The following is an 11,315-nucleotide window of genomic DNA, read 5'->3' as shown; positions in this document are numbered from 1 at the left end:
TCTCTCTAACAGGATGTACAGGTACTAATATAACTTCCTCAAGCGTCACACCTTCCTTTCTCTCTCTCTCCAGTCTTTCTCTCCTCCCTCTGACAACACCTCACTCCATTCGTTCTGTCTCGCACCATATAAGTCATCAACCCCATGTGTTCTCCTCCCAGGCCTCGTTCTCCTGCAACTTTAAACAATTTCCTGTCTTTTTTTATTTTGCTCTTCCTCTCCAACAAGTCTTCCTACTGTACATCCCTCGAGACAGTGGGAGAGAGAAGGCTCTTAAACGTATGTTGGTGTTAAACGTATGTTGATAACAAGTCATTATTTATTCTGTATCTATTATCTAACGTGTCTCTCAATGCAACATCCATGCTCTCTTCTCTGCCGGTGTGTGTCATGCTCATTAGCTTGGACTCAAAACCAGAGACCATGAGTAGACTTCCGACGGATGTGTGTTTGTCACACAGGGCGTGCTCATCCTTAGTCTCTCTCTTTTCTATATCTGTCTTCTGCTCTTTTGTCTGGTTGACAGTCTTTGAACATCATTTGAACACTGTCATTTGAACACTGTCACTTCACCATTGTTTAATCCCTGACTACCACCCCACCAACATCACCACCACCCATCTCTCTTTTTCTCTCTCTCTCTCACAGTCTCTCTCTCTCTCTCACACAGTCTCTCTCACACAGTCTCTCTCTCTCTCTCTCTCTCTCACTCTTCCAGATGGCTGTGTTTGTCTTGGCTGCTCAGCCTCTGAGTCTGTTTGCGTGAGTTGGCGTGTCGTTGGCGTGTGGTGACGTCTGTCTTCACACAAGTGTCTTAATCACCAAGCTCAAACTGAGCCATGCTGTGACGTCAGTGGGACCAGGGAGAGGAGCAAGGGGGCTTCAGAAATGTGCGTGGACCTCTGTGGCTCAATCGGTAGAGCATGGCACTGACAATGCTTAGGTTGTGGGTTTGATTCCTGCTGGGACCATATATACTGAAAAATGTATACACTCACTGCAATGTAAGTGGCTTTGGATAAAAGTGTCAACTAAATGGCATATACTTTATTAGGAACACCTGTCCACCTTCTCATGGTGGGGAATGTTTTCTTGACACAGTTTGGGCCTGTTAATACCAATCAATCATCACTTGAATGCCACAGCCTATTTGAGTATTGTTGCTGGCCATGTGCATCCCTTTATGGTCACAATTTACCCATCTTCTAATGGCTACTTCCAGCATAATGGATAAATTGTGGCCATGGATGCACAGGGAGGAAGCAAATGCAATTGAAAGAGTATGGGTCTGAGTGTATGAAACAGTTATCTCTGAACAGATATGAGTCAGTCTCACATCGCCTCTTTATGAGAAGTATAGCCTTTGTTTATTGGCACAAACAGAAGCAGTGATGCTCTGAGACTTTGTTTTAGTTAGCATTGAAACGTGCCTGGCTGTGAATGGGAGTTACAGTGTACTATTCCTGTGATATACAGTTCCCCGCGTTAGTAATGGGACAGTGAAGAGTTTTTTCTTCTTCTTGGCTTTTATTTTTTACTCAACCTTTATTTATACAGGTTTGTCTCATTGAAATGAAATCTCATTTTCAAGAGAGACCTGTTTTAACAGCAGCAGGGGGAACAACTTTCAGATAAAACAACTTACATACTGCACACAGAAACAATATTGAACAAACAACAGTTACATATAGAAACAAACCTCACAACTAAAAACAGCTGTCCTGATGACAGTTACACTCATCTGTGATATTTGCGTCTACCAAGTGTTTAAACTCCACCAAAATGACTAGAAACTTTAAACTGTTATGGAGAGAATTCCAGGACCAGGAGCTGAGTAGTTAAAACTATTTCTACCATGACCTATTCTTATTTTTGGGACCGTTAAAAGCAAGTGCGAGTGAGACCATAACTGATATTTATTTTCTGACTTAATCAAAAAGGAACAGAGATAAAGTGGCATTTTACCCAGTGTAGCCATATAAATCAGAGTATACCAATCTACACTCCAAAAAACAACTGAAGATGGCTGCAGTACAGGCCTGGCAGAGCATCAACATATCGAGCGTCTGGTGGGGTCAATGGGCCCCAGACTTCAGGCAGTTATTGCATGCAAAGGGTTGTCCACCAAATACTAAACATGAGTGCTTAATTTGGACATTTTGTTGTCCTATCCTCATAGTGCTATCCTATGTAGTGCCTATATATGCTTATGTGTTGTATGTGTGAGAGACGTGTGTGTGTCATTGCTCATAGACCTATACATGTATAGGAGGCAGTGGGGTCTATCTGGTCCTGCGTCACAATGTGAGGTAAAAGAGAGGCAGGGTGGAGGTTACATCTGTTAGAGGGTCTGTACGCCCCTCGTAGGCTTTACTCAGGGTGCCTAAAATACACACCAACAGACTGCAGAGACAGACTGGAATCACTAGAGAAGACTGTGTGCGTTTGAGAGAGAGAGAGAGAGAGAGAGAGAGAGAGAGAGCGCGCAAATGCGATTGAGAGACTGTGGATTAACTATGAACACATATGAGTCAGTCCCACATCGCCTCTTTGTGAGAAGTATAGCCCTTGTTTATTGGCACAAACAGAAACAGTGACGCTCTGAGACTTTGTTTCAGTTAGCATTGGTTGTGAATGGGAGTTGGGTTTACAGGGTACTATTTCTGTGAAGTCCATCTGGGGCAACACATCCGTCATGTTGCCGCTTTCCCTCCTTTTCTCTCCTCTGTTTGTTTTGGATGTTTTCTTTTTCCCCCCTAAGTCTTTATGTACAACCCTGGACAACCCTTTCAAACCAGTTGGAATAGTCCACCCGCTTAAGCACAAAACGCGCGAAAATTGTCCCTTTACGCAGTAGGTCGATAACAACATGGCGTCCCGTCCAAAATCAGGCAAGTTCAGCACCAGTTACCTGAAACATGACACTTTATTTTCATAAATAAAAAATTGCACTGAGGAAAAGGCATCAATTAGTTGCAAAGAACGGGCTCCATCGTAGAACACAAGAGACAAGTAGGATATCTTGAAGCAGGTTGTTGCGGCCATGTGTCTTTCGTTTTCAGTGTCTATATTCCTGCAACCCGAGAGAAGTCTTTCGTATAGTTACAGTTGCAACGACTTCCTATCGTAACATAGCTACACTGACCTGCTGTATGATTATCCAGCGTGTTAGACAGCAGCAAAATGGGTACATAGTCATAACTCGCTACTCCTAGTTGCACAGTCGCAATGATCTGATGTTCATTGCTATCATGTTGTGTGTTGTGGATAGGTCGAGGGTTGAAGCGCAAGGTGAGTGCAGAAGTGGAGGCGGAGACCGTGGCCGTGGAGGGCAAGAGGAGTAAAGCAGAAGAAGGGGATCCGGAGGTTGCCACGGAGGGTCAGAGGGTGGTCATCGAACACTGGTGAGAACTGACTGACGACAAGAGACCTAACCTTGTCCACAGGCTCGAATTGCTAGTGCATAAACGGAGAGAGAGAGAGCGAGCAGCTGGCTGGTGGGCGAGAGATTACAAGAGACCCAACACCACAAATTAGCTTCAAAGATGCATCCGTTAATCAGAATAAACTAATAAGTCAAATGATTAGAGCCCGACCGATACTGGATCTTTTGGTCCAATATATATATAGCAGTCCATACTGATACGGTTGATTGGAATACACGCAAGTTGCTTGTTATGACAAAAGTTAGAACGTCTGAAATTCCTGGATAAAAGCTAGCCATGTGAACTGGTGAAATAAGTGATTGGTAAATAATATATATTCCTGTGTGACTCCTGTGACGACTGTACTAATTGACTGCAGTCCAACAAACATTGCTAAATTCAGCCACTTCAGTAGGCACTCCAGTAACAGTAAATGCCAATAAACGTCTATTCATTCATAAAAATCCATGTAAGTATATGTTTTGCTGTGGAAAAACCCAATTACTCAGATTTTCTGTAATTTTGCAATATGAGGCTGAGGCATATATTTGGTGCATTATCGGAGGAATATGTGCCGATACACATATTTCTGTAGAAGGACAATATCGGCAGATAATATTGGTACTCCGATATATCTGTGGGGCTCTACAAATGATACGTCCCAGTGTTGATCATGCGCTAAAATCTAGTATGTTATGACATGCTGTGTATATGTAATTAAACATATCTGACATGCTCAATAGCTAGTGCTAAGGTTAAAGCAATTCATGAATGGTGGCCTCATTTAAAATGTCTGTGAATCCCACACGGACTCTTCTGTTGTCATGCAGCAAGAGCTGACGAGTGTATGGGCGGAATGCTGAAGGGGTGCGAGTTGCACTCCTGGCTGCCCGCCCTGACCTGACCGTGGTTCTGAACCCCCAGAAGCCCCGGCGGAACAGCTTTGAAGTGATACTGGTGGAGGGAGGGAAAGGTTAGTACTCTGTACTCTGTACCCATAACAATTTGTTGATGACACCTCCGTAGCCCCAACTGCAATCATCAATCAGATCAACTAAACTCACCCTGGGTCAATTAGTTAGCTGTGTGTCAGTGTCAATGGAGGCTGGTGACTGAATCATTGTGAGAATGGGAGACCACTCAGCAGTGTGCAGGAAGGGCTCATCATGGATGGATGGATGGCGAAGAGCTCAACTCTTCCACTCGGGGCATGACAGGATTTTACTGTGAAGACAAACACCACAAATGTGATTGTGATTGTGTTTGTGTATGTGATTTACCCTAATCAAAACGTAATTCAACACTTAACTGCCAAGCACATGACAGAATACTACCTTGATTAGTTTTGTTAATTTGAATAGGCCACTAGATTTGAAAACTACTGAAACTGCTGTGACCTGGTGCGCTCAGCCTGGACGAGCTCGTTTGGCGATGCCACATGTGCCGCTGTGCTATTTTTTTTTTAGCAAGTGTAGCAGGAAGTTTGGTGAAGGTATACCAATTTGAGAATTCTGATACCGGCACAAGCCTAGAAGGAGGGCTGAAAGAAAGAGTGAATACACAACAAGCTATGAGTGCTGCTATGCTATCACACATTTTCCAACTCTAGGGGCATAGACTTTCCAAAAAAGACATTGTACCTCCAGATGGTACCGATGGCAAACATTTGAGGATCTGGCTCTATTATTACTAGACAAATCTATAATAGTGTCTCCTTATTGATGTCATATAACTTGCATCAGCAGAACATTTCTGCTGTCTGGACATTGCCATGTTTCTTGTTTCAGATTTTTTGGTTGTTCATATTCATGTCCATATATCGACATACAATGGGCTAGTAACAGGGAGATGTCGTAATCAGCCAGATGCGTTCCCAAACTGTGCGTATACCTGTTGGCCGATAGGGATGAGAAAGGGTGCCGTCTTCTCCAATGCCTGGGGGCTTGATTTTATTGTCCTGTCAGCCAACACCATTCACTCCTCTTTCTATTCCACAGAGGTGTGCCTGTGGTCGGGAATAAAGAAAGGCCCACCTCGCAAGCAGAAGTTCCCTGACCCTGCAGTTGTGGTTTCTGCCCTGGAGGAGAATCTGAAGAATGTGTAGATACCCAATGAAGGTTTGTGTTTGGGGTGCTGTTCCCCTTCAGAGAAATTCAATGTCCAATTTAACTCAAAGGAATTTTGATGGGTTTGGCCCCAACTGTGGTACAGAGGAAGGAACTCAAATGGATTGCTAAACTAAGTTTTATACATTCTATACACATTCTATGCATAATTGTATTGGGATTGTAATTTGCCATGGCAATGGATTAAGATATTGGAAATTAGGCATTCCCATTTTCCACACTGATAATGTGGTCATATTTAATTGCAGTTTCCCTCTTGTTCTTTGCAGTCAGTCATCCAGGGCTTGTGGCTGCTGCACGCACAATGATGAGGACTGACCAATGGGGTTGCTCTCCAGTCTCTTCTCTGATGACCCAAGCGCTGAGCTCATAAGGCCTGGATACACACCGACATCTAGTGTTTTTTCTCAGACTGACTTGCTATTCCCTGATTACACAATATTGCTGCTATTATTGATGTTCTCTGGTTGTTCATTTGATCCATTTAACTGTAATATTCACCTGTTTTTATATTTTATACAAAGATTAAAGCCTCCTTAAGTATCCTTTTCTTATTCTTCTTAGATTGAGTTCAGACAGTAAACTCACTCCTCAAGTTGAAATACCCCCATCTGCACCATCGAATTGCTGGGTTTTCGGTGGCGTAGCTGGGTTAGTGTTGTGTATTTCGTGATGGTCATGTGTGTTCTTAGCCAGAGCGGACCTCACATCTGTACGTATGTGGGATTTCTTGGGGGTAGTAATATTTAACGAACATAACAACTCCTCCCCCTTTTTGGTGCCTATCACATCTGAAAATACTATAACCAAAAATGTCTTTATCCATGACTGAGCTATTTAGCCATAACTCTGAGAGGACCAGAATGTCAGGATTAGTGTCCTGAACCCAGATGTCCCGGAGGTCCATTTTAGGATGCGAACTGTGCACATTTATTTATATGTGTCTTGTGGGGGAGGGCTGGACTCAGGGGGTATCACCTGTGTAGGGCAGAACCCATATTTTCTGAGAGCAGCAAGGTTCCCCTTTTATTGGGATGCCTGACATCACTCTTGAAGAGCCGGGGCCGCTCCCAAAATGATCAAAGTTTTCAATAAAAGTGAGTCCCAGATCTCTCCAATAGCTTCTCAGCCAGAGGTGGGGGCGTAGACGGCTGAAGCACCCACAGCCATACCCCACTGTGGCCAGGTGTCCAGAGATGAGAATCCTTTTGTCGAGGTCCTGCAAACATGCAATCAGGACCTTGAAGTCCTTCTTAAGGATCTCAGACTGATGCATTTTTACATCATTTGATCCTACATGGACCACCACATCCAAGGTCTACGGTAATTGGTTACATTTTGCAACTGCCCACCTCCCTTACCTGCTCCATTGAATTATGGGACTAAAATTGGAAAATGCTGTGCAGTGTGCAGTGAATTCATACTACATGAAAAAGCAAATATAGTATGCCAACCTGGTATTTTTAGAAACTCATTTTTTGTAAATTGTGCATACTGTAAAACTTTCTAATCTTGCACACTGAAAACACATACTAAATAGGTCGCAGTATGGACTTTTGGATATTGCCTCTGTCTTTCCCTCTTGTTCTTTGCAGCCAGTCATCAAGGGCTTCTGACTGCTGCACGCACAATGATGCCGATGGGGGTGCTCCCCGGTCTCTCTGATGACCCAGGCGCCAAGCTCATAATGCCTAGACACACAGCGACATCTAGTGGTGTCTCTCATAAATTATACACATTTACATCAATCAGTGGTTCCCAAAATGTTTTGTAGTCTACCCCTACCCTCTATAAATCTACTGACCCCTTGCTAACAGTCTAACTTTTTTTTTTTTTTTCTTCTGTGGCTGAAAGGTTTTTGGAAAGTATGTCATTTTTGGAATTATGTGGATACTAGTAGGCTACTCTAGTATGAGGAACAGATGTTTTTAATGCATATTGATAAATCATGAGTCTCATATTTTCTGAATTTTGGTCCTTCAATTTGTAATATTTATTTACATGTTTGTGAATGATCTACACGTACATGGTGATTGGTTCTTAGACACATGACGTCATCTTCATGCGACTGATGTCAATGCTGTCGTGGTCTGTCCTGTGAGAGGAGGAAGAGTTGAAAACTTATTTAAGACCAACCAGATTGCTTTGTAAGTAATGCATGATGTATGGTGGTTACATGTATGACGATCTAAAACAGTAAATAACAATCTGGTTATTGTTGAATGTTGATTAGCTAGTAGATAGTTAACAAACTGAGCTATCTAGCAATGTGAGCTAACGCTGTTCGCAAGCTATATTGCCGGCTAGCTAGTCTCGTTCTCAGGCACTTCCGCAACAGCCTGGGGACGAGGTTACTGCAGCACTGGCCACGTTCTTGTTTGTTTACTATTAAAGTTGTTGTGCCAAAGCCCTGTCAAGATTGGATTCATATTTGACGCTCATCGCATACAGCTATAATAATTTCAAGTCGACATCAACATATTTGATGTTCGCTTACTAGACTAACGTTGGTTAACGCGTTGCGCCTTAGTTAGTTAGGTAATAGAGGGATATACTGTCTTCGGTTTGGTGTTCCGATTTCACGTTAACCACCTTCATTCTGTAACCCAACATACAACTCAGAAATGTATGGTAAGTTGGCAACGAATGGCAGATAGACACCAGCGAATTGTGGAGTAATATAAGTGTTCCAATCCTGTGTAATGAAAGTATCATCAGTACATTTCAGTGTCAGTGCCTACGCAGAGCGGTATGGATGCATTATTTCTGACATTTATCTTTTGCTGTTTAAAGTGAGAAATATGGTATCAATGTCGTTTCAGCTACTCATAACCACAACTAGCAGTGACACATTAATTTCAGTTCTAACTCGGTCCTGTGTAGCTCTTCAGCCATGACAACAGAGGGCCCTGAGAAGACTGGTGAGGAGGGTGCAGGGGCTGGCGCAGGCTCTGGGGGAGGTGGTACGAGATTTGACCTGGAGAAGGAGACAGAGCTGCGGTTTGAGGTGGAAGCAGGGGAGCGCGTGCAGCTGGAGCTACTCACAGGGCTTGCAGAGGTCTTTGGCTCCGAACTCAACCGCAACAAGAAGTACACGTTTGGACCGGGGTCTAAGATTGCTGTGTTCACTTGGCAAGGTTGCAGCGTATCCCTCTCGGGGAAGACAGAGGTGAGTTGAAGTGGTGGAGTTGTGAAATGGGGGCAATGTGTGTTTGGCCGAAACATCTGTCTCATTATACACTGCTAGGAAGCGTAAGATGCAGTTGATCAATGTGGTCGTCCCATCACCTGTTGTAAGCATCACGTGTGTGGCTGGGATCTGGATTCAATACAAACTGTCAATTTTTTTTGTCATAGTACATTCTCTCCTTCTCTCCCTGAGGTGGCGTATGTATCCAGAGAGACGCCCATGCTTCTGTATCTGAACACACATGCTGCACTGGAGCAGATGAGAAGGCAGGCAGAGCGAGACAATGAGAGGGGGCCACGGGTCAGTGTGTGTGTGTGTCTGCGTGTGTGTGTGTGTGTGTGTGTGTGTGTGTGTTAATGTCTGTTTATATGTGTGAAGTGGACAGGGTGCGTATGTGAGTTCAGGTCTGTTAGAGTGTGATTGTGTGTCTCCCTCCATCATATAAAAGTAGCTTGAACATTGAGTAATTGCCGTCCCCCAGGTGATGGTGGTGGGACCTACAGATGTGGGGAAGTCGACGGTTTGTCGGCTGCTTCTGAGCTACGCTGTGAGGTTGGGCAGGAGGCCCACGCTGGTGGAGCTAGATGTGGGCCAGAGTGGGGTGAGAGAAACACTGGATTAACAAGAAACAATCAACTGCATCACCTCCAACAACAATACTCTACGAGTAGGCCATTCGCTAGCAATGTATACAACAACATGACATGCAGGAGTAAAGCAAAACAATTAAGGGAAAGGGAAAGCTGTTATCTCCTATTGATGATGTCATTATGTGTGTTTTAGGTGTCTGTCCCGGGCACAATGTCAGCGCTGTGTATCGAGCGGCCGGCTGACGTGGAGGAGGGCTTCTCGGTGCAGGCTCCTCTGGTCTACCATTTCGGCTCCACCACCCCAGGAACTAATATCAAACTGTACAACAAGGTGAGTAGCACTACCACAGAGCTCTCATACAGTTACCATAGAGGTAATATGCAGTTATAGAGGAACAATATAGGAGTGACAATTCGACTGATATCTCATTTCTTGTTGTTTCTCTCTGCCTTAATCTTTCTCTCTTCTCCCCCACCCCTTTCCTCAGTTGACGTCATGTCTGGCCGAAGTGTTCTCTCAGCGCTGTGAGGTCAACAGGAAGGCTAGTGTGGGAGGTTGCATCATCAACACCTGTGGCTGGGTGAAGGGTTCTGGGTACCAGGCACTGGTCCACTGTGCATCTGCCTTCGAGGTGGACGTGGTTCTGGTTTTGGACCAGGAGCGACTCTACAACGAACTCAAACGCGACCTCCCGCACTTCGTCCGCGTCGTCCTTTTGCCAAAATCTGGCGGGGTCGTAGAACGCTCCAAAGACTGCCGACGGGAGGGTCGCGAAGAGAAGATCCGGGAATATTTCTACGGCTTCCGCGGCGCCTCCTTCTACCCCCACGCCTTCGATGTGCGCTTCTCAGACGTGCGCATCTACAAGATCGGAGCGCCATCCATCCCGGACTCCTGCTTGCCTTTGGGAATGTCGCAGGACGACACGCAGCTGAAGCTGGTCCCTGTGACCCCTGGCCGTGACCTCACACATCACGTGCTGAGTGTGAGCTGTGCGGATGAAGGGGAGGGGGGAGAGGGGGCCGGGGGGGTGCGCAGGGGGGTGCTGGAGAGCCCTGTGTGTGGGTTTATCGTGGTGACGAACGTGGACACACAGGCACAGGTGATGACGGTGCTGTCTCCTGCTCCCAGACCCCTCCCCCGACACACACTACTTATCATGGACATTCGCTTCATTGACCTCAAGTAGAGGGGGAGTGACGGACACGGAGGAGGGGGAGTGAAGTATCGTGGTGGAGAGAGAAAGAATGGATGGGTAGTTGTTTGGCTTTATTTTAAACTCTCCGAACTGTTGATGGATAGACCATGGCAGTGAGGAATGGAATCCTGAAGCTGAATGAAACGGGAAACCAGTTGTAAATGTCCTTTTTGATACATTTCAATTTCAATTTCAGCATATCAAAACTGGTGCGCTTACATGCCAAGTGGCGCATCAGTTCTCTTAAGTGTCATTTTCTCTAAAACCCTATTTGTTTCTGTTGTATAAAATAAAGTTTTAATGAAATTTGCATCCGTGTAAGTGTCACATTAGTTAAAAAAGGTATACACGATAGAGATAGCAATAGCATTTGAGCAAGATGCAACGAACAGATGCAAAATCCAAATTACATTAAATCTGTTACATTTATGAAGCTAGCGTGTGTTCAGGCAGAGCACTCTAAAGCTACATGCATAGACTGCGATAAAATGATTGCGATGCTGCAAAAGAAAAAGCGGATTGTTTTCCCCCTGCTCGTATGGTATGGTGATGCAGAGTTTGAGCTCTGAGTTTGGGTGATTTGCATTTAAACTGACTTCCGCCGGAGTGCCACAGGGCATTTTAACGCACATGTAGGATTTCCTTAAGGCAGATTCGTGCAGCTGCCGAGTTGCAATCGTCCGCACCGCAACCCATTGGTCTGTCGGACCTCAACCGCATTGCGCAATATGTGCACGTCGTGTCAGGTGACGGAACAGCTGGTTCACACGGATGCACAAACAGTC

The 11,315-nt window shown here is 44.9% G+C and overlaps 2 protein-coding genes across 2 annotated transcripts; both read left to right on the top strand.

Moving 5' to 3' along the window:
- Window positions 1–2,868: 2,868 nt before the first annotated feature.
- selenoh (selenoprotein H) lies at window positions 2,869–6,090 on the top strand. The gene is made up of 5 exons (XM_083686443.1): window positions 2,869–2,891; window positions 3,272–3,404; window positions 4,256–4,398; window positions 5,423–5,542; window positions 5,821–6,090. The coding sequence occupies exons 1-4, from the start codon at window positions 2,870–2,872 to the stop codon at window positions 5,527–5,529; spliced, it is 405 nt and encodes a 134-aa protein (XP_083542569.1). The 5' UTR covers window position 2,869; the 3' UTR covers window positions 5,530–5,542; window positions 5,821–6,090.
- Window positions 6,091–7,585: 1,495 nt separating this feature from the next.
- clp1 (cleavage factor polyribonucleotide kinase subunit 1) lies at window positions 7,586–10,840 on the top strand. Its single transcript, XM_083686812.1, has 6 exons — window positions 7,586–7,698; window positions 8,435–8,720; window positions 8,934–9,041; window positions 9,223–9,342; window positions 9,525–9,662; window positions 9,820–10,840. The coding sequence occupies exons 2-6, from the start codon at window positions 8,445–8,447 to the stop codon at window positions 10,519–10,521; spliced, it is 1,344 nt and encodes a 447-aa protein (XP_083542938.1). The 5' UTR covers window positions 7,586–7,698; window positions 8,435–8,444; the 3' UTR covers window positions 10,522–10,840.
- Window positions 10,841–11,315: the final 475 nt, after the last annotated feature.

Source organism: Argentina silus, assembly GCF_951799395.1.
Source record: "Argentina silus genome assembly, chromosome: 15".
Classification (NCBI taxonomy): domain Eukaryota; kingdom Metazoa; phylum Chordata; class Actinopteri; order Argentiniformes; family Argentinidae; genus Argentina; species Argentina silus.
The sequence above is the reverse complement of the archived record's forward strand: the minus strand, read 5'-3'. Positions and strand labels throughout refer to the sequence as shown.